Raw genomic sequence first — 24,225 nt, 5'->3', positions numbered from 1 at the left:
GCCCTGAATTTCAAGATTCATCTTTGCAGACTCACCTTCTTCCTGTGGGGTCAGTTGTGCCATCAGGTTTCTTACAAAGAGAATTTTTATGTCTGTGTGGTCTGAATTTGTCCATCAAGCATATCATTGTTTTAAAACGTATGTGACGTGGTAAATGATAAGAAAGTAAACAACAGATTTCACGCATTTTAAATATTTCTTATTATATAAAAGCGTAAATGTGCAGTAGGGGGGAAAAATAAGGTCAAAGTGATACAATATGACAAGGAGATGCCTTAGCTGCAAAATAGGCTTAGGTGGGAGAACTGTAGTGCTTCTCCATCATTACATGGTGCTAATTAGAGGTACATTCCGCTGTCCCTGACTAATCCTTTTCTGTCCCCGACTATCCCATTTCTTATATCAGATGAGTGCTCTGATTCTTAGAGAAAGTCTTAGTACCTCTTGGTAAAAAATGTATTTTATTCTGTATATATAGTGAATTTATTATGTTCCTTTATATTTTGCATTTTAAATTCTGTAAGAACTGCATATGGAAAAAATGCATTTGTTTAGTTATAGCACTTGAAGGCCAGTAGAATGACTTCATTTGAGTGAAAAAATAAATGCCTTTTCACTTGAAAAACAGCTGATAATAGGTGGTTTAGATTAGCTTAGACTGTTCTTTGTACTCAGGAATGAAGACCAAATGCTAATGGCTTTGGCTGTTTAGGTTCCTGCCAGAAGATTAGCTACCTTATGATTACAGGTATCTTTGACCTCTGCGCATCCTGCTGCTCTTTGAGATAGGAGTAGGTGAATGTATGCAGACCTTTCTAGGCTCATAGAATAAGAATCTGTTTTTTAGTGATGCAAAGCTTTCTGTTGAGCTGCAGCTCACCTCTGCATGGCCGTGGTCGCTCCTTGGCAGGTCATACAAGTCAGCAGAAGAGTCTGCTGAGTAGAATTAGAAAAATAATAAATAATCCAAACAGAATTGCAGCCCTTTCCCCCTGTGGAGGATGCTACGCAGGAATATTTTAAGGCAAAAAAATGGTGATCGTACTATATTCTATAAAGAAGAAAAGCTTTAATGAAACCAGAAGGAAAAAACAGGATATTAGAAGCTCTTCCTAAGATGCTGTAACTTATTACCTGCCTTTGCAAGCACCGATGCTTACACAGAGTTGCACAGGGGTTTAATCTGAAGTGCCAAAACATAAATAGCCAAGTGCATTGGAATGGTTTTGTTTGCAGCATAACAATGGGCAGAGTCTTCCACATGGAACCTATTGCCTATATGTATGGAAGCAAAATTGACTTGGGTATGTAATCTTTTTTTTAATCAAGTTTGACATGAGATGGCAGCGAGTAAATTGGTGCCAATCTTTTACATCCAGTTAGAGGGTTTTTTTCCCATTATTTGCAACTCTTGATAGTTTTTGCAGAAGGAAACTTACTGTATTATGTTTCCCTTATGATTCCTAATTATGCTAATATTTATACTGGCAGCTGGTTTCCTTAATTCTTTTAATCAGTCATAGCAACAAAAAGTCAAGAGAGTGACTACCAGCCAGTAAGGAAAAACGTGAGAAAGCTGGTCACAGAATACAACAAAGCACTCATAGAAGCTTTACAGAACACCAAGAGCTGAACCCCAGCACTTCCTTCCTGACCCAGTGGACCAACAATGAGTGATGTGCAGAGGCAGCACAAAGAGATGGACTTCTGGGCTCATTAGTTCACCACGACGGTGATAAGTTTTCTTAAAAACTATTTTTCCATGTTTATAGAAATCCGTTTTATAAATCCATGTTTATAGAAATTCTTAGCTTTTACTCGTTCTCCTCTTTTTGCAACATTTACAAATGTTCAGTACGACTCTTCCAGGTATTGGAAACGTATGGAACTAAAAAGGAAACGCTGCATAATAACTGTGAAGTCACCGTGATATTTTACGAGGCCTGCTGCTGGATTCAGTCTCAGATGTGAAGACTCAGTCTGCTGTACACAATGGATGTGTAGCTGTGTTTTATATCAGGGTACCTTTATTATATATTGATATAGCAGTTTATAACAAGTAAAGGAAGCACTAAGAACGGCAGGCATCTTCTGCAGTCAGAACTGTTTCATGTTTTAAAGACTTAGAATAAAAGCAAATGTCCTTTAAGGATCTCTCTGCAGTTTTTCATTTCCCAGTCAAGACCCAATTAACTCCTAGGCCGTGTCCTTATTGTATCTTTAACATGAGAACATCACTGTGCTAAAATACAGCAAAATGCAGCTGGCATTAACTTTGTGCAGAGCTCTTTGATTTTATGGCATTCACCAATAAAGGAAGTATTTTCTACGTAGTTTTTTCATCTGCAGGTTTCGAGCTGTAGTGTCATATGTCAATTCAGTTTCTAGAAAAACACATTTAATAGAGGCTTAACATACCTGTAACGTAATTATAAACTACTGATAATTTCATCTACTTTGCACGCTGTAAAATAGTGCTGAGCAAAGAACAAATGGCAGAGCTGAATATTAGGTGTGAATCACACCAACAGAGCGGGGCCTGTATTACTGCTGCAATTTAGGGACGGCTTCTTGAAGAAGTGCCCCCGTGTGCCTCACTGCATAACCAGAGCGGTTCTGTTACAATAGAAGTTGTGCGTTCCTGTCTTTCAGTCTCTTCCAATCTGTGATTGTAGTTTTCAGTGTATGGGAGAAGCAGCAAAGCAAACGTGCTGATGATTCTTGCGGAGAATGCTGTTTCCAAATTCAGCTCAGATAATGCTGCTGCTCTCTAAATGTACGTCTGTATAATATTTAGGTATAATAGAACAGGATTTCTATAAACTAAGGGATGTTATCTAGGGGAAATTCCCACTAATGTCTCTTCCTTCCTGTCAGAGTTTCAGCTATTCCAGAGAGAGCCCATTATTTTTTGAGATAAAGTTGAAGTCTAATATTCTCACCAATCAAACCATCAACCAGTGAGACTGTCTCCCAATTTCCACTCGTGCTACAATAACATGTTTTAATGAACAATGGAAAGAAGCAGTGTGCTGAATAAACAGGTCGCTTTAAATTCCTTTTCACTCAGGGCAGGTAATGGTTTTAGTCCTTGGCAGCAGTTCTGTAGGACAGTGGGGTAAAGTTTATAGGTTTTTGTTGTGTTCCCCCGGAGATGCCTGTCCCAGAAATGTTTTGTCTCGCACGCCGATTTGTTTCTTGTTCTTCTGGAAGTCTCCAGGCTGCCTGTTTCTGTCTGAGAATCTTCGTGATCATTCCTCCTTGTAACAAATCACTATTAAGGTTTTAGTCACGTTCCTTATAATATCCTTGGCTGAAAAAACTGTGCAGATTTGGAATGAATGAACCACAAAGGGAGCATTTTATCTCCTGGTGGGAGATTAAATGTACTCATTAAGAAATCATGCCCAGTTGTGACCTGAGATCACTGATCTAGTTTGTTTCTGATGTCTCACTTAACCTTATTGTTTTTGCAGTCAAGATTAAATACCAAACATGCAGCATTTTTTCTCCAGAGCTCCTTGTGCATCGAGTCCTGTAGTTCAATAGCAAGGCTCCTGCTATACAACTACGTGTTAGCTATTTTATGCAATGCCTTCACAATGAGATGAAGGAAGGATCACCTTCAGCACACTGAAGACAACGGTATTCCTAATGCAACCAACCAAGGATTGTGTTGGCTTTTTTTCTGCTGTGATGGCATGCTACTGTCTCCTTGTCATCTTCTTGTCCTCCAGGGTCCAGCAAAGCCACTTTCCCGACAGTCAGCTCACAGCTGGCGCTGGTACCTCAGCTGCTATTCCTCAGGTACAAAAACAAGCATTTACTCTTATAGAACTTCTTGATGGACGAAAAAATGTTAGGATTGTGTTGGCACCACTGTGCACCCCAGGAGCCTTCCTCAATCATCATGACATAAATGTCATCCACCAGCTCCTCTATGACTTGCAGGTGCCTCCAGCAGGCACCAGAGATTCATGTACTAACAGTTTCCTTAAAATGTTTTCTAACCTGGTCCTCCTCTGTGTAAATGCCACTTGGATGTTAAGAAACTAAGAATGATAGTTTTTCATGCCAGATCCCACTTTGGTGACACACTGCGTGGAAACAGCCATTTCAAACTTAACAACTTGCAACATCTTGTCCTCAAGACTCTTTGTAGCTCTCCTTTGGATGCTTTCTTTTTATCTCCTTACACAGCTCTGCTAAGTACATGCTGTGAGTGAGCTCCTTAGAAACATTCGCCTCATACTGACAAGGCATCTGGGTGGGATGAATGTGGCAATCATCTGGAATGAAAAAAAGGGATACTGAAAAAAATGGTAAGACCAAAGTTCACATGATGAATACATCCAAAATGTATTCCAGCTGAGTACTACAGGCAGTAGTAGATGGCAACTCCAGCCGAAGCAATGTTATGAAGTGCAGGTTAATCGATTTGAGGGAGATCTGAATGATTTCCAAAAAGAATAGCTTTCATATTTTCTTCTCCATGAACGAGGAAGGAAGCTGTTCAGCATTTCATAACTGCACACATGATCAGAATTCAAACCCCAGCTTTGATCAACCATTTGTTGGGACTGGCGGACGTTTATAGCAGAGAAAGTCCTTGTCCTTACTTGCAGCCTGCTCTGCTGGTTTTCATTACAGGAAGGAGTAACCAGACAATAAGCCAAATGTGTGAAATGGAGGAAGCCTCCCACATGTTTAAAAACTGAGTTACAAATGTAAAATGACCGGCTCAGTTTCCTCTTGTGAAATGAATTCCTTGAAAGCTACGCTCATTAAAAGTGACTGATCTTGATTTGCTGACCACCAGCATCTTTGGATCAGGCTCAAGTTTTCTGCTCAGCAGCAAAGAGCGAGGAAGGTGCAATAGGTCCGTCTTGGACACAAAGCATGAGTTTGCCATAGAAACTACTTGTAGTGGGGCAAACCAGAAAGAGGTAGAAAAGAAGACGCAACTGTAGTAGGAAGGACTAAACAGTACAGCATTCACCCCAATGGCCAAGTGTTATAGATAAAATTCCAGATTAAAGTCTTCACATTTTCAGTTCCCTTCCTGTTCACTATTTATTGACAATTATTTATTCACAATCATTGGCATTAGCATGAAATACTGAAATCCATTTTCTGCTCGTAAGTCTAGATTTGAAGTTCTTAAGAAGAGATGTGTATTTCTCTCACAATACCTGATTTCATATCAAGAACATCATTCACATGCTCAAAAACGGAACCATCCAGAAATCATTTCGAGGGAGGAAAGACAGAATTTAAAGCTGGAGTTTTCCAGGGAAGTAGCTGGAATTGCAGCTCACCAACATGGCTTTGATCCTTATCAATGCACGATGCCAGCCAGTTCTACAGCCACGCAAGTTTGGAAGCAGAGAGAGACAGATAGCTAGTTCCTCACTAAGTTAGTTGCAGTTGCTGAAGGCCGGTGACCTGTGCTGTGTTTTTTGAATGAAAAAGGGAGAGTTCATATTTTGGGAAGCACATTAAACAGCACAATGAATGAGCTCAGCAGAGATTGATGTTTTGGGTGGAATCAGTGTAACGTTCAGGAATGCAGCCCCTCAGAGTTTTCTTGAGAATCACATTCAGAGCGTGAGATGGTTCCATTGGGAAATAATGGATCACACTGCAGAAACCTGCACCTCCCTCCACTTTCCACACTGTGTGAAGCACAGCACGGTGCCCATGCCTGGCTGGCCTGTCCTGCTGGTGCCGCATCCCCCAGCCAGGAGAGCCAAGACAAGGCCAGGACAAGGCAGCAATGGCTGCAGTTGGCCCCAGTGACATAACTTATGATCCTTCTGTTTCACATTAGCGGATCACCCTGAGTCAGAATTCCTGAAGGTGCTTTACTGCCTCTTACTGTCACATATTAACGTCAAGTCAAGGACAAAGCAATGGCTTGCTTCCAAAAAAGCATAATGCAGCCAGACACTCCAAGAGGATATGTGCTGTGTGCTAACACATCTACCTGATTAAAGAAGTGCAGAGTGGTATTGTTTCTTTTTCCTCTTTGCATATCTCCATGTTCTGCAGCGTGTATGAATGGGTCGTCCTTGAGACAAGCGTGCTGCTTATCTAAAGCGGAAAGCCTGGTGTCAGGAGTTCACAGCACTTGACATACCACAAAATTAGCCTTCAGCAAGCAGAGTTATGAAAACCAATGTTTAATGTTAGGGTTATATTTACATGCTCAAAGACAGTTTGTTTGCTTTAATAATTTAAAGCATTGCACGCTATGCTGATGGGTATTTGGTTTGTTGTGTGCAAAGCAACAGCTAACAACCAACAAAACCAACATTCCCATGGAGGCGCTTCAGAAACCACATGGGGCAGGGAGCCATTCTGAGTCTCTCCTGACAGCTTTACAAAATGAGGAGGGTGTAGCTTACGGGGTGCTAACACTGCTACAAGACCCACTGAGGACATGCCTTTGGCCTCACTGTAATGACCTATCCAGAAGTACAGCCTTAATTGGGTCCAAGTGCAATGAAACCTGAAATCAGTATTGTATTTTAGACTGATGCCCCCACTTTGAGCCCAGTTTCTTTTGCTGATGATCTGGTGTTGACATGAGGCTGTTTCTAGTTCTACTCTGTGACCATAGGCTGAGATTTATGTTCCTCCTGTTTGTAGATCCATTCGCTTCATCTGAGGACTGGACAGTACAAGATGGACACGCACCAGGAATCCTGTTGTGCTGTTATTGCTGCCTGCTGAGGAGGACAGACAATCCGACCACTAATGTGTCTTTCAGTATCTTTCAGAGGGATGAACAGACTGTAGAGTTCATAGAGCACACAACAGAAAACACGTATGGCTACTTTCAAGGACCCTCAGTGTCTAATTATATGAAGTACGGACGGGAGGCTGGCTGACACATATGAGTAAATCAAGATAGAGCAGTGAAATCCTTTAAACTCTGCAGTCTGGCAATAGCTTGTCACCTGATTAATTTTAACTTCAGTGGGAGCAATAACCAAACTGACTTTTAAATGTCTTCCAAACAGAAACAAATTGAAGATTAAACTCTTATTATACATTATGTAATTGTTTGCTGAATCTTCTCTATAACATATACATATGTATATATATGAATAGATGCTACTCCATTTTTCGTCAACAATAGAATGGTACAATGAGCCAAAAAGAAAGAAAGAAAGAATCAGAAAATCTACTACATTCAGAATGAAAGCCTGGAGATGTACAGATGTACAGTCTTGATAAAGGCTGGTTGAACCCTCATCTCTGCAATATATATATACAGATACAAAAAGAAACTATGGAAAGGCCAAATTAGGAGAAGGTTAAATGAGCAACAGAGCAGAGATACCCACCAGATGGGACGTGTGATAATACTCAGTGCCTGGCAGTACACAAAGCGTTCTGCCACAGGACGGACCTACACCAAAAGGTTTATATTGGCCAACCTGCAACTGGAGTTTGAATAATCACCTCCTCTGTGTGTCTAATAGAGGAAGAAAATCAAAATCAAGCGTGGACAAAATACGCACGTGTGCAGAGGAACCAGACCTAGGAAACGTCTGGTGTTCCATCTCCTTAAAACTTTTAAATGGACTTTAAGTAGTGTGCAGACTTTATTGTGTTTCTGCACCCAGTCTGAGCTCCTACATGGACTGGTTTGTGTTTTATTTTTGGTTGGGTGTGAGGAACAACTTTGGTTTAATGCCTTGAATCTTCTATGGGTGCTACCCGGATGGCCAGGCGGCATTAGATCTTCAGTGCCATGTACTTCCTTTGTAAAATCTGCAGCAACTGCAGAGCTTAAGATCTTAAAGAAATCAAGGTGGGATGAACGCACATCCATTTCCAAAATGATGCTGAGAGTTTCTTTTCCATACTTGTGTAAAAGTCATTCTGGGTGTGTTAGCATCTTGGCAGAGCTACAGGGCTTTCAAATGCTACATTGTTATGGGTTATATTTAGTCAGCTGGTGAGTATGATTGCCCTTTATTTGAAATTAAATTAATTTAGCTGAGTTGCTGCCTCTCCATTTATTTTATTAATTCCACTCAGTTTTTGTGGTTTTATTTTGTCTTTTTTCCTCACGTTTAATTCTGAGTTTTGAGGCCCCCCAGAGTGAAGTGGCATTTACTGAAGTCATAAAATCTCTGGTTATGATTTACGACTGTGACGAGTTTTCAGTCTGTTTCCAATAGTCAGATGCAGAGAAAAAAAAAGTTTCCAGTGGAGCACACCAAGTAAAGGAGCAGCTGACTGAATTGTGGTGGCATTGGTGTGTGCTGGCTTCAACTGGCTGCTTCGTTAGGGTTTTCTTCACGCTTTTATTGCTGAGTGCTGGGATGCTGCCCGCCTGCTGGGGGATGCCATCACTGTTCCTGTTTTGCTGGCTGTGACCAGCCGCTGTCCTCTGCTCCTGCAGCAGCTCCTGAGTAACATGCTGTGAATGTATTGCCTGGAGTGGCGTGGGTTGCTGCATGCCGCTGCAGTCCTCGTCTGATAGTAAAAAATGCCTTTAAGATCATGCCTTCCCATCCTAATCTACAAAGAAACGACAGGAAAAAGGAACTTAAACGCCCTGTAACTCAGACTGCAATGAGACGTGTCTCCAGCCTGCTGCTGTTGTGCAGTTTCTTTGCTTGTGTATTGTATACACGCCCAGCATGCCGGAGGGGAACCAGGGTAAAACTTCGACCGGGGAAGATACTATGAAAGCTGCTACGACAAGAAACTGGGAGGATATATTCTGGAAAGCCATGGACCGTTATGGGCACCTGTGGTTCTGTATGGATTCAGCTGGTAATTATTCAGGTAAAGCTTTTGCTTTGAATTATCTGACGGTGACCTGTCACACCCTTTGGCTTCCCAAGCGCACGGGTGGGACAAAACACACGACTCCCCACCGCCCTGGGAATCGCTTCATTGATTTAATTACTGGTGTTGCTCCCGTGTGATCACTTAATCTGCTGTCAGTCGTCCCAGCAGCAAGCGTGAAGGGGAGGAGGGGCTGGCGAGCCAGGTATCATAGGAGTGTGCTCTGCCATGCACGAGTCGTGGCTGCCACCTGCCATCCTAAGCACTGCAGTCACCGTTGATGCCAACCACACACACTGCAAACCAGATGCGACTCTTTCTGGGTGGCTTACTTTGTGAACTGCTGTGCAGCAGGAAATGTTGAGCTCTCAGTAATCAGTGTTTAGATGATAATTATGAAGGCTTCAGTCGAGATTCTGCAGCTGGAACCTAGATGGGGGTCAGTGGATGAAAAGGCTGGAAATGCCCGTGTTGTGTAAGACCAATTAATAGCTCTTTAAGTACAACTGAAGAACATTCGGTGTTATCAGCAAACATGATTAGTTATCAAGTCAGCAGCTTGTCACAAAAGACATATGCAGTAAAATTATACTAACTATACTAATGCAAATCTTGCTTGTAGAACCTGGAACACTGGTGTCAGAACTGTGTTTCTGCAGCCATCAAAGGCACAGTCCTCAGGAAACCTGCCCCTTCCTGAGCTGCTCCCAGTTGCTCAATTTTTAAGCCTTACTATCTCCACCCATATTTGATACTCCAGAGAGTTTCTCAAGGAAATCTGCAAGGGAAGATCTGTAAAAAACAGAAATAAGCAAGAGCCCTTGAGCTCACTCCTGAAGACGTAAAGACACACACAGGTTCTTCTACTCCTCCATCTCCAAATAACAAAGTCAGGCAGGGCAGACTGCAGGGCACAGCAGCCGCCAGTCACAGCCTTTTCCACAGGGGTTCCGGTTAGGTGTGTATCACAGTCACACCCAATTCTCGATAGATCTGTCAGCTTTCCCACTTTTGTTTGGCAATGATATCATGTTTCCTGGGCGACGCGGGGACGAACAACGTGAGCAGCCCTTTCCCTCGCAGATACCAGGCAGAGCTCAGAAGGCGGGCAGACGCTCCCAGCAAAGCCAGAGGTGCTGCGGCCTTCCCCAGCGCTGTGGGCCGCCCTGGGCCTGCCTTTGTGAGGGTCCAGCTGCAAGGAATGGCCTTTGATTTATCTCCTAACTCCAACACCATTCCCCCATCAGCAGACAGAGGTGAAGGCTTGATTTGGACTGTGATATTCAGTACCTGCTTCCCAGTGCTGTGACAGCCTCTGCTGAGTGCACACCGCAGAAGCGCTCACCTATTCCACAGCTTCCTTCTAAAGCTTGACTTAACCTACATTTTCTTTTATGCACCTGATTGCACTGTTTCTCCAAATGCCTTCAAATATGTTTGAGATCACAGAATCACAGAATGGCCCAGGTTGGAAGGGACCTCAAGGATCATGAATCTCCAACCCCCCCCGCCACAGGCAGGACCACCAACCTCCACATTAAAACCAGGCTGCCCAGGGCCCCATCCAACCTGGCCTTGAACACATCCAGGGATGGGGCATTCACAACTCCTTGGGCAGCTGTTCCATCACCCCACCACTCTTATAGTAAAGAATTTCCCATAGTTAAATGAAGGACCAGGTTTGTGTGAGTATCTTTGGACATGCTGTTCAGCACCTGAACTTTGACCACAGACTCATAGTGCTGTCTTTTTGAGCCTCTGAAACCTAAATGGACACAAACCATGTCTGAAATTTTTATCTTAGTAATTTCAGAATTGCTCTGAGTAAATATTAGATTGATGCAGGATATTTCAGTCACCTGCTGATCAAACAGTTTCCAATGTGAATTGCAGGGGAAAGTGAAGAAGGGTTCTCACTTTGTAAACATATTTGATTTGTGAGATCCAGGAACTTCCCCTTCCCTCCACTTTTATCATTTATGCAGAGGATTCTGTCCTCTATTCCAGGTGCCTTATGTTTAGAGAGAATTTAGACTGAATGGAGAGGCATTGCAGCAGGCAAAACGGAACAGCATCTAAAAGGGTGGCATGAAATCGCCCAACATCCACATCTATTAAAATGTGCCATTGCATTAGATGCAGTTTAAACAGATATATATTAGATTATATTAGATTGTTTGGATATCTTAATTAAGTTGGTTGGATAATTTTTTTTTTATTAATTTTTTTTTTTCTGTAATTTCACTCCTGGGAAAAAAAACTCTGAAATATTTTGTTGAGGTGATTGATCTTATGTAAATTTAATCTGAAAGGATTTTGGTGGAGTAAATGGAGCACAGATGTCAGAGTTTGTGACTGTAGAGCTGGTCCTTTATATGTCCACACTGAGAACTCCTTGTATGGGAAACCTGCTCTGTTATTGATCACACGCACTTGAGTCTGCTTGGCCCAGGCCTGTCTCTTTAACACAGATTTCCACAGCAGTTATTGTGATTGGAGAGGTTGCTGTGTGTAGGCACAGAACAAATATACCAAAAATGGATGCATCCACCACTTCTCTCAGATGAATGTACAGCTCTATGGCCAGCTCTCACCATGATGCAAAGGAATACGTTACATGGGGGAGTGCATACCATGTATTACTGAGCTCACAAGGGAGGATCCCATGCAGAGCGGCCCACCCAAGAAGACTTTCTTCTGGGAGAACTCCTTGCAAGCCCCTTCTGCTGTATTTGTGAACCTAAGAGGTGAAAATTAAAAGTGTTTAAAGAAGCTTCAGCAGAGGATATTCTCTGAAGCAGCTACCATGTGCCAGTGGGAAGATCTTATGAGCACACTGTTCCACTGCAGGAGACTCAGAGAAAGGAAATAGTGTATGTCTGAAATGGAGGCTTTCCTGTGGAGAGTTTTGAATGCTGATTGTTTCCTTAGGGTGTTAGAACTGATGACTGTTGTTCAGATAATGTGCAGACTAAGAACATGAACTAGTATTATTACGTAAGTATCATACCATAAAGTAGCAACAAACCCCCAGCAGAATTCATTTTCTAACTCGCCACTAGGAAAAACAAGCATTTTTAGGGCTCAAGAATAACGGGTATTTTCTAATTTTTGAAAGGACCTTTGAAAGACAAACACCCATTATTCAAGAGTAATGTCCTAAACCTTTTTACTTCAAGGCCAGTTTTTTACTTGCCTGTTACTTTTATACTTTCTGCATCACGTCAGCCTGACCGATGAGGTGGCACGGTTAATTTCCCGTTCTGGAGCACAACAAGTTTCTCTAAGACAATGTAGTTCCAAACACACTTCTGATACGGCTCATGATTTTCTCTTGCATTATTCACTCCTTATTATTCACTCATTATTATTCAATCCTGACCTGCCACTGCGCAGCACTGTTAGCCTCCTCCACAAAGTTCAGTCAGCACCAGCAAAAGTCCCTGCACAGAAAAATCAGTAAGCAGCAGCTGGAGGGTACACTGCTATACAAGAGCAGCCAAAGCCCACAGATACTTCTAGACATTGTGAATCTTTTGCATGCTATATGCTCTGATTATGCTGTGAAGATGAATTGATTGCATATGTTGTTTTGTGTTATGTCATCTCAGTGCATGCACACAAACCACAAGCATGCACAGCACACACAGCAGCCTCAAAAAGCAACTGTTGCTGTTATGGACAATTGATTATTGCCTGCAAGTCCTTTCCTGGTGCTGGTACCCATATTTGGCTGGCTGAAAATCCAACTAGATGTAGCTGAGCTGCAGGCTTACTCTGCTCCAGTTTTCCCACATTCTTCATCCATTTTCAGCATTACCTAGCACATTGTCAGCTGGTTGCTCAAGCAGTCCCTGCAGGCACATTTTTGTATTATTTATCCCCCCCCCTGCTTTTATTGCTTATGGCAAGCCATCCTTAAGAAGAAGTCATGAGAAAGCTTTCATCATCTTTCTGTGCTTTAGTTACTCTACACACAAACATTTAGGCATTCTCAACTTCGAAACAGCAAACAGATGCACCAACCTTTCTTTATCACTTTCATCCTAATAGATTGCTCAGATAGGTTACGGAACAACTGTAATCTAGTGGAAATGATTTTGCTTCCCCTTATAAGAGGGCAGCTGTATTTCCTTCATCTTCTCCAGATGCACCCGAGGGCCCATAAGAAAACATTAGCTTCAGAAGCTTTGGCAGGCAGTTGTATTTTTCACACTTGGACTCACGTCTTCCCACTAGCAGTAAGTAGCAAAACGATGTTTTGTCACCAGTTTCTTGTCCCCTTTTTCACTTCACAGTGTTTTCACTCCCAAGATAATGCCCTATTGCTAAGAGTGAGTTGTACTGATTGAGCTATAAACCATCTCAGAGCCACCTGTTAGCATTCGTGTGATATAAGCAGTAGGAAGGGAGGAAATAAAGATTCTGGTGTGGCTTATTTTCTGTTTCCCACATGAAAATCATGCCCAAAGACCTAATGTTTTGGAACAGCTTCTGACTAGCTTTAATACAGCATAAGGAGTACTCCTCTTTACCTCTTTTTCCTCTTCTTTTTCTTCTTCATCTTCTTCACTTCTTTTTTTCCTTCTTACAGAGCTCTGTTACTGACACATATGATGTAGTGGACATGGTGATAATGATTTGATGGCTGAGTTTGATGTTCCCAGAGGTCTTTCCCAGAGATTTCTCCTCACTAAATCTGATGAAAAGAGGGATGAAATTTACTGAATGAAAACTTCCTCCTTTCTGCCCTCACCTCATCTTTTACTTAAATAATACTGTGAAAGAATGAAAGTCTCCACTCATTTCCTACCACAGTTCTTTTTTCTTTCTTATACTCCAGATGCAAAGGGAAGGACTTCCATCTTATAACCACATCATGCAATTAGAAAAGCTCTCTAAATGTAAGGAAATGAACATCTGTAGTAGCTAAACCACTCTTTCTTTCCACTACAACTCAGCATTAATTAAGAGCTAAAATAGTTACTCAGAACTCTACATTCTTAATGAACTCTGGAAATATGGGTTGCTTAATAAATACTTGTTTGGGGGGCACTGGTTGATTGTTATCCTTTACCATGATGGAGCTGACTACCCTTTCTGTGGACGAATATTAGCCACATCATGGGATTAAACCATTTCCCAGTTAAGAGGGAATTCTGCAAAGGCATCATGTTAGGCAGAATCTTTCCATGATTTCCTGGGGAACCTGACAAGTGTTAAGTATAGATCACAAACTATTTACGCAGCAACTTTCTGTCATACAAGGACAAAACCTGACACTTTTCCATTCTCCCAGTTCTTGCAGTCTGCATTAATCTACAGCAATAAGCTGTCTCACTTAGAGACTACCCAGTGCTGTTTCCAGATTACTTTTCCAGCACCAATTCTGATCTGAGGAAGTGATAATTCAAGCTTTATTACAGATTGTTGTGTTCTTTGAGCATGGGATGTGTTCCAGGGAATTTCTCAGAAGTGTTTCTTTAGCCCTTCTGAACTGAGTTTTACTGGTGCAACACAGCATAGAAAACACAGTGACTGTGGCTGAACAAATGGCCTTTGGTGAGCTCAGCACTGCCAGGTAATGTTTAGCACAAGAGAGAGCACAGTCCTGTAGTTCAGGGTGAGCCAAAAGGTCTACCTGCACGTGTCTCTGTATGGGGGGACACTATGATTTAAACTTATCACTTTAGAGGATGCTGTTTAGAGGATGCCATTTGCTCCGTGCCAGAGGGACACAAAGCCCTGTGCAGCAATGAGGATGTGTCAGAAATACCAGGCAGTGAATCCTCTCCCATTTTCAACACCAGCCTTCTGCATGGGCTCTCTCTTCTGCAGATTTACTTGCACACACAGCAAATTGTCTTCCTGATAGGGTCAGCCCCTCAAGGACTGTGGCAGGAGTCAAAGGACTTTTCCAAGGAAACAGAGTATTGTCACTGACACAGGGACAGGCTGTTTCCTGTCTCTATTTGTTGTACTTTTCTCTAAGAGTCAAATCCTGTTGTCCTTAATTGGTCCTTGTATGTTCAAAGGGACCTGCCTGTTTTGTACCACCAGGTAATGAAAATCCATTCTCACTCAGCAAGGACAGCTGTGTTAGCCCAAGATGCATTGCCAAGGAGATATGCAGTAGGAAGTATAAAGCATATGTAGATTTTACACTTGTCTGATCGGTTGTTTTGTTTTTCCATAATCAGTAACTCCCAGTGGAGACAAAGAAAGCCTTCCTGTCACCTCTGTGGCCTGTGGCTGTCTTCAAAAGGCCAGTCCTCCAGGTCCTTGAGTTCACAACTGAAAAACCCTCAGTTAGACATGCTGATGGAGTTCTGGTTTTTGAGGTGCATTAAAACCTAACTTTTTCTTAGTGCAGAACTCACCTGGATATATTTCAATTTCTGCTTGCAACACACCTCAGCTGTGAAATGTTAGTTGATAGATCTCGTCTGAGGAATGAGTCAGTGCTTACGCCAATACCCTTTTAGACACAGAAGGGTCTTCTGGAGAAAACACTGGAAGATCTGCCTGTGTTCTGTCAGTGTCATGCATGTGTTTGAGTTGCTCTGCAGTGTTTGATATGACAAGACACCCGTGTTTACACTATTCATGAGAAAACCATGTCTCAAAACTCAGACTACTCCTGCCACTATTTCTCAGTATATTGAGAGACTGAGATGCAGAGAAAGAAGTTACTATTTTCACCTTTCAATCTGGACACTTTACCATGTAACGTACAGTAGGAACCTGCTTTAGTAGGGGGTTGGACTGGATGATCTCCAGAGGTCCCTTCCAATCCCTGTGATTCTGTGTATTGGAAATTAAGGGACAGAAAAACACTGGAAACAGAGAAATGGAACTGCAGCCCTGCATGTGCAACCTGAGGGGCTCCAGCAGTTTGGGAGCATTTCTCCATATTGGGAAGGCAGGTGCAGCTCTATGCCTTGCAGACACTAAGCAGAAATGCCAAGACAGCACCGATCTGACCTGTAGCACCCTGCCTGATCTTAAAGCAAGTCATGGAGTCTGGATACAAGTTTCATTCTGAGTTTCATGAAATCAGCATCTTGCAGTTTATTATTTCAGGCGTATCTCTACCTGGCACATGAGGTCAGGGGTCATATCCCTGCTTACACAATCTCAAGCTCTGTAAATGAATGCGTGTCTGGCCTCGTTTCTATCACACAGCTCCTTAAGCTATCAAAGGACCATGGAATCACAGAATTGCATGAATTGGATGGGACTTCAAGAGATCATCAAGTCCAAACCCCCTGCTAAAGCAGCTACCCTACAATAGGTCAATATCCAGATGTTGACATCTCCATAGAAGGAGACTGCACAACCCTTCTGGGCAACCTGTCTCAGTGCACTGTTACCCTCGCCGTAAAGAAGTTCTTCTGCATGTTAGTACGAAACTGCCTGTGTTCAACTTTTAGGCCATTGCTCCTTGTCCTATTGCTACGCACCACAGAGAAGAGCCTGACCTCATCCCTTTGCTTCCCACCTCTCTTTAGATATCTATTAATATTTATCAGCTCCCCACTCAGCCTTTCTTTCTCAGACAGACCCAGGTTACTCTGCCTTTCCTTGTACGGAAAATGCTCCAGGCCCTTCATCATCTTTGTCACCCGCCATTGGACTCCTTTGAGGAAATCTCTGTCTTTTTTGTCATTTCAAAAATGAAGGGAAATGCCTTTTATTTGCAGAGTTGATTACAGGGGACCTATGTTTCCCTACTACCACACATTTGAACAACTAAATCTGTAGCACCCTGTGAGAGATTCAGATCACGTTGACCATTCTGAGAGAACTTCTAGCTCCATCTGTTTCCAGTGGTTCTGTTTATAAAATAAGCTTGTATTCCTGTTGATTAATAAGAGACTCCCAAAAAAATAGCTCTGCTTCTGCTATGGACTCTTGTTCTTTGAGTGCCATGGTTCCTGCTGCTGTCTGTAAGGGTACCAAGAGGTTAATAGGTATGGAATCACTAATCCTAATAGATAAAACAACTGAAAATATATTCCAGGCATTCAAAATACTGCTAACTACTAAAGATATATCCACCTCATGTCAATTCCTATGTATTAAATCCATGTCCAGGACATAAAAGAAATTATCAAAGTGTCAGCCAACTCTCTTACTGGCAAAGCACCATACTCAAGGAACTGCTGTACATGTCTTACTATCCACAGAGCAATGTGCTAAGCTTTCCTTGGGCTTCTGCAACAGCTCAAAGAATTACATGAGTCTGGCAGGTTTACTTCTTCCTCCAAGAAGAGTAAAGCCCATCTCCATATATTTTTTGTACTGGAAAACCTACAAAGGGACACAGCACTCGAGATGTGGCCTCACAAGGGCAGAGTAAAGGGAAAAGATCACTTCCCTCAACCTGCTGGTCGCAGTTATTTCAGTGCATTCCAGGATACCATTGGCCGCCTTGGTCTCAAGGGCAGACTGCTGGCTCATGATCAACCTGCTGGCCTCCTGGGTTCCTTCAATCTAGACTCTCGGCTTCCTCACTGCAGTGCTGCTCTGCAGTAGGTCAGCCCCCAACTTGTACTGATGCATGAGGTTATTCCTTCCAAATGCAAGACCCTGCACTTGTCTTTGTTAAACTTCACGATGTTCTCTGCCCATCTCTGCAGCCTGTTGAGGTCTCTCTCAGTGGCAGTGCAGTTATCTGGTGTATCAGCCACTCCACCCAATTTTATAGCATCAGCTGAGTTGCTGAGAGTGAACTCTATGCCTTTTTTTCTTTGCTGTAAAGCTTCATAAGACTGAACCAGACAGAAAGCCTGAATACAGGGTGAAATATCTTCTCCGGTGATTTGATAACCTACATACTAAAAATCTGCTGTAAATTTTTTCCGCTTGTTTTTCCCCTAGGTAAAGTGGAAGCAGCACTGGACCTCATACTTATCAATTCATTCCCTCTGGTGGGCAATTCAGAGACATCACTTATCTGTATCACTTCGAAGTGGCGTTCCCGTGAGTCTATCACAATTGATCGAGACCAGGAGGATGTGACAAACCAACACCGAGAGCCTCTGGAGGTCAGTGAAGACTCAAAGAGAGCCACAGCTAAGATGGTGATGTGGAAAAGGGAAAAGGCCAGCGAGACCATTGGAGCATACTACTGCGAAGGGAAGCTCAAGGATGAGGTGACAAGGATACATACCATGAAGATGCCACGGGGAGGTACTGTGCAAGGATGAAAACTGAGTTTTGCATGTCATTGTGTGCACACCAGCAGTCATCCCTGTTTCAGAGATGTGGTCACAAAAATTGACTCCAGAGCAGGGAAGGCAGCCTGGAGTCAGCTAAAATAGACGGGGCTCAGTTCCATCTTGTTGTTGTTTTTTTATGTGTAGAGTCAACTGGCTGCTGCTAGGAATGAAGTTAGGTGGCAATGGCCTCAGTGATGCCATAAAACATTGCAAATGGAAACTCCTTAACTGTGAGACTCCATCACAGGTCTTAGGTCTAGACAGCAAAACAAAGCTATCCTTGTTTTTCAGTAGGCATTCTGAACCTGGAAAATAACTGCCTATTGTCCAGGAAAGCCATGCCAGCCAGTTTTGATTGGTGTATTCTCTATCAGTATGGAAGAGAAAACCAGCACAACTCCAGAGAAGTTTCTCTGAATCTAAGAAAGTCATTCACAAAAATCCACTATACATTTCACTTTGGGTTTGGATGTAAATCTACACTCAGTAAAGCAATCATGCTGTGGAGATGATGATTGTAAGGTGGATTTCCTCAGACCAGCACTCTGTTCATTAAAATGGCCTCATTAGTTTTAGAGACCAAATTCTAAAGCACAGGGATCACCATACACTACAGAAAAATAATGTAAACAATTTTGTCCAGTTTTCTGCAGCAAATCATGTTTTCAAAATTTCAACAGAATTTGTCATAATTTATTGTTTTGCTGTAACATTTTACAGCATGGCAGCTGGGCTGTGCAGACACCTTGACACTTGTTTTTCTGTGTCAGGTTTTACTAATAAGGAATATCATTATTGGTATCCCCCGTAATTATACTTAGGAAAAAGATCTTCTTTTGCATGAGCTACAACCAGTCTCTATTTGTGTTGTTTAGTATGGAAACATTCCAATAAAAGTGAGAGCAGGACAAGTGATAATTTATCTAGCTTGTAGCATCTCTGACCAGATGTGCTCTTTGAAGGCTCAGGATAGCCACCAAGAAAGCTTGTGCACTTGCTTTGCAGGGCAAACAACTGTTGTTTCAAAGGAGGCAGCAGTGGGCAGGAGAACATAAGATAACAGTCCATGGAAGGCTCTGGAGGAGGGAGCAACACCTTCAACTTGACCCTACCTCTGACTGAACACCAATGAGCTAAAGCTGCCATGCGCAGGAACCTCTGTGGCAGGATGGGGATCCTCTGAATCCATCAGTGTTTTGCAATTAGTATCTTTGCACCTAGGTGCAGATAATTTAACCAAACTCTGAGAGTTCCCTGTGTGGAAGAAGTTGTTCCAACCAGGAATAACACAGCATTCACATCAGCATTAGATAGGCTTCCACAAATCCCTTCTAGGTTTTAATCTATTTCTTGGATTTTCTTTGCAAAAGTTCTGAATCACAAAAGCTTGAGCTAAGCACTCATCAGTAAACGGTGTTATCTAAACAGTGTAGACTGGTGAGAAAGAGGTACAACAGAAATTCTCAAAGCTATTAAGTCCACAGAAAGAGGAAGAGGAGGTCAGTGAAGGACTGTGCTGTTTGGCAAAGCATTTGCAGTTGGAAAACAGGACTTATTGTCCTTTACTGTTGCTGCCTGAATATTTTCTAAAGACAGAGAGTGTTATCCAACAATAAAAATTCGGCAAGAGTTGAAATTAGCATTTTCACACACAAAAGACACAGGAAGGAGCAGCACTTTTGAAAATCCAGCCACTGTTTTACAGCTTCAAGCCAAGAAGCTACTGAAACACTCACTAAGTATTTAATCAGTTTGGCAACCCCACTGTCTTCTGCTCTATTACGTACCTCTTATCAGATATGCAGATACACTGAGCACTTTTGCCATGTAATAGGAAGGACAGCAGGCTCATTCTCCTACTTTTTTATTTTTATTTTTTTCTGAAAGTAAGGAATCTGTTCTGCATTTCTTTCTATGTTAACCTTATGGTTACACTTATAACGCTGGCTCATGCGGATAGAAGGAACAGACTATGCTTTTTATATGCACAAGGAGTAATTATTATACTGGATATAGTATACGTACCTAGAATAGAAAATTTGTCCTTCATCTAGTCAAATACAGTTTGTTCAGTTTCTATACAAAATGTATTTTCTTATATATGATTTAGTTCCTCCCCCCACAGAAACTCTCCAGAGCGGGCAAATAATTATGGAAACACTACTGAAAGAATAATATGGCACTTGCCCTGCAACTTAGTTCATGATGTCTCTATAAGGAATTGGCACGCTCATGATGTGCAATCACAAAACACAAGCCAGAGTCTAAAAATACTTTGGAATGGAGTCTACCAGAGAGTGTGGGTTCCTTTCAAGTGCAACAATACTGTGAAGAAAAAATCTTGGGCCTAAGCTAAGCACCATACAAAGAAAATAAAATGGGAATACAAAGGTTTAACAACTTACTAAACCAATTAGTCATACCTCTTGTAGGATCATTTGTATATAACAGTTTGTCTTCGGGAATGCTGTTGATGTTTCCTAAATAGATCACAATATTCAACACACGTTTGTTATTCACAAATAATGTCCAGCTCAGGAGCTGACAGCAAATTGAAGCTGCTCTCAGTTTTCATTTTCCTGTTTTGAAAGAGAAATTACTACATTACTCTATACTGGAGTTGCCTGAGATGTTATTTGAGATAACACTGCCATATCTGCCATGTTACCTAATAACACATCAGACCCTTGATATTTTCCTCCTGTACCATGCATGTGTTAGGTACCATCCAGGAAGAATATGGCTGTTTAATATTGTTTGATAATTTCAGAAATCAGGCAACTTCTAAAAAAGATCAGAAAATGGTTTTTTTTGTTTTTTTGGGGTTTTTTTTTTTTGACAGCTGTCATGTCAGTAGCAGCATGACACAAAAACTCAGTGTTAGAACAGAAAATCTCAGATCTTTTTGAGTTCTCAGAAACACTAAGAAATTTCCAGTTAAATGAATGCAAGCATTTCTAACATCTCCTAACTTGTTTCAGAATAATATATTGCGATTAAAATGAACATAAAAATTTCAATTTCTTGGGATTTTTCTGTGCCCTCCCCAGTTATTTTTTTTACCTTTCTTTCTCAAGCAATGACAAGTGAAGGAAAAAAAAAAAAATCTGAGAAAATCCTTCTCTTTACTGATGTCTTTTTCTTAAATCAGAACTATAAACAAACACATGAAATTAGTTTTCTATTTGAGCAGGAAAGGCAGTTTCCCTGATAACCAAAGAAATACAGTTGAAATTCAGTAACTGAAGTTGAGCACAAATCCAGTGGGAAGCCCACTGGGAAACTGAAACATACCATTAACCTACATGTAGAAAGTGCCTCCTACAAATTAAGCCACATACTCAGATAGGGTTATTTTGAGAAAAGCAACACTGAGTCAAAATACAGTTTATTCTTTTGTTCTCAGCGCAGGCTGGAACTCCCAGTATTTATAGATGATGTGGTGGATGAACACCAGCACAAGCCATGCTATCTTACTACATCTCCCCCAGCCCCTGCATGACTGGAATCTCCTGGTCTGTCCCAACTGTTCTGCATCAGAAAGCTGACCAGAGGAGAACTGAGTCATGCAGGCTGTGTATCTGCTTCTTCCTACAATACATTTTCCAGTTAGTTTTCCAGCCTGCTTTAGAAATGTCTCAAGGGATGTAGAAAATTACTTAGGAAAGCATCTCACAGACAGTTGGAGCTCCTAGCTAGGAAATGTTTTCAATTACTCAGCCAAAATCCTTTAAAAAAAAAAACAAACAACAACATCCATGTCTCAGCTTCTAGTAGCATTCTGTTGTTTGAGGTTATGGGTGAGTCCTTGGTATTTGCCAAACATAGGGATGAGATGGCTGATGCTCAGCGGTCTGTGTGTGCAATGAGGACATTTAAACATCAGAATGGGAGAAGGGGTCATGCTTGTAAATCAGTCTCAGCTTTCAGCCCAGGCACCAGCTACTGATAACAACTGCTGCAATTTATATCAAACTTACATCCTATTTTGTTCTTAGCTTCATTCCACCCAGTGGCCTTAACAGTTACAGCAAACAAGGGAGAGCACGTGAATATTTCCTTCATCAGAATGGCAGCAAAAGAAGAAGATGCAGTGATCTACAAAAACGGTAATTAACCTTTCTCTTGTCTCTTCATTCCATCCTTGCATTAGCCACCTGCCAGGTAACTGCTTTAAAGTCCCTGCTGCTGATGTCCTTGCTGCAAAGATAGAGCAGGCACAATTCCTCATGCATCCAGTGTCTCTTACAGGAACCATTTGCCACACTTGAATATTGAAACTGATCAACTCCTTTCTCTCCCACCAGAATGCAAAATCCTATCTACACCTTTATTTCTCATTTTTCTTTTCTCATTTCTTTCCCCATCCCCTCATATCTTTGCCTGTTTGACTTAGCTTTTATCTCTTTTCTGTGCCTCTGTGCATGCTTCAGTGCACACAGTTTCAGAATGAATCCTTGTCATTTTTTGCTCTTTTTCTTTGGCCCTGCTTTCTTGAAGAGCTGTTACGCACTGCCATAGTCTTATCTGACTAAAAGTCTTTTTGCTGTTTTGATGGTGATCCTCAACAGGGTTCCATGTTTCAAGGATGTTTGCAATTTGACTGCTAGGTAGTCCAAAGTCTAAATGGTGTTGCCTTACTTAGCAAGCATGTATGACCAACTGCAGAATAACATAGATAAGCTCCCATGGTGAGAAAATACTGAAGAGGCAGGAACATATTAAGTGTGGGAAGAAAAGATAAAGCTGCAATGTACTCTTCCTTCTTTGGTCTATGAGGTCAACCATTGAGCTGGTGAGATGGCACAGGACCTACCTGGGTTTGCTGTTTGACTCCTCCCAGTCACAATGGGCTCCTCGCAGAGCCATCCCTCATTGAAGGAAAGGCCAAGGAACGAAAGGGAAGCTTCCAACCACAACTCCTAGTACATTCTAGTAAATCAGTCCTAAACTCAGATGTATTTGTGCCATTCACCTCCTGCATCTCCTCAAGATCCAGCTTCATCTTCGCTTGTACCTCTCCATAATTCTCTCCAAGAATTATCACAGCTAGAGAGCTGTCAGCAAGTCAATAACTAATAAATACATTTTCCTGCTTACTTCATTCTGGCTGTCCTTTCTCAGCAATCAGCTCAACCTTGCTCTGGCTGTACAGGAAGAATGACTTCTGCCTGCTGTGCTCCTTCTCCAGGTTCCTTCATCCACTCAGTGCCCAGGCACGAGGTGCCAGGTGAGCTGGAAGTTTCCTATCCCCATGTTCAGCTGCAGGATGCGGGTGTTTACTCTGCCAGATACATAGGAGGAAACCTCTTTACTTCTGCTTACACAAGGCTTATTGTAAGACGTAAGTTCCATTAATGTGTGCTAATGATTAATTGTTTAATGTTGTAATGAGTATGAGATGAAACTTAGACTTGTGTCCAAATAAGGGCCAAAATCTTTCTTGGCATAGGCTGCCATCAGATTATGTCAGAAGAAATTTTTTCCCAACAATCTTTTGTATGATCTGGTACTGATTTAAGCAGCTGAGAGAAAAAAATAAATAAATCTGCAGATTTAGGCCCAATTCATCCAAATGAAAACCCAAACTCCATTTATCTTATTTTAGTCCAGAAACAGGATATCAGTTGATTGAAGACAGCAAAGATACAGCAGAACTTTTACTAATGAACTGATGTCAAGAAAAATAGCAGTGCAGAATAAAATAATGATATCATTGTGGGAGTGATGAAAAAAATGAAAAAAGTGGCTATTTTACATGAAGTTAGGTGACCAGCATTTGGGAGAGTGGTATATGGATCCTACAATCAATACTATTTTCCTGGTCAACGAATAAGAAAACAACAAATATGTCATTATATTTTTTCATGAAAGGATGTGAAGCTCAGAAGTGGGGCCCTTCCTGTAGCTCTCACTGCCCTTCCTGCATGAACAATGGCATTTGTCATGAAGATACTGGGGAATGCATCTGTCCTCCAGGTTTTATGGGAAAAACATGTGAGAAAGGTAAGCAAATACTCATTCAAAGATTACTTAGTAATCTGCACTCAGTAATGTGTTACTGAGCATACACTGGCACAGGGAAATGAAGCCCTGTGCAATAGATTCCAAGGCTGCTTCTGAGCAAGTTGCCATCTGCTCACAGAGTTATTTGTCTCTGCAAGACATACCAGAAACATACGTGTGTTTG

At 41.8% G+C, this 24,225-nt stretch overlaps 1 protein-coding gene across 1 annotated transcript in view; it reads left to right on the top strand.

Moving 5' to 3' along the window:
• Positions 1-17,618: 17,618 nt before the first annotated feature.
• Positions 17,619-24,225, top strand: part of TEK (TEK receptor tyrosine kinase) — a gene marked incomplete at its 5' end in the record, with an annotated part of 22,301 nt that continues 15,694 nt past the window's right edge. The window contains 4 exons of the mRNA XM_015849899.2: positions 17,619-18,006; positions 22,034-22,144; positions 23,227-23,379; positions 23,910-24,041. Coding sequence (XP_015705385.2) covers positions 17,619-18,006; positions 22,034-22,144; positions 23,227-23,379; positions 23,910-24,041 — 784 coding nt within the window. The remainder of the gene's footprint in view (positions 18,007-22,033; positions 22,145-23,226; positions 23,380-23,909; positions 24,042-24,225) is intronic.

The sequence above is a fragment of the Coturnix japonica genome, chromosome Z (genome assembly GCF_001577835.2).
Source record: "Coturnix japonica isolate 7356 chromosome Z, Coturnix japonica 2.1, whole genome shotgun sequence".
In the NCBI taxonomy this organism is placed as follows: Eukaryota; Metazoa; Chordata; class Aves; order Galliformes; family Phasianidae; genus Coturnix; species Coturnix japonica.
This window is presented reverse-complemented; position numbering and strand designations above follow the sequence as displayed.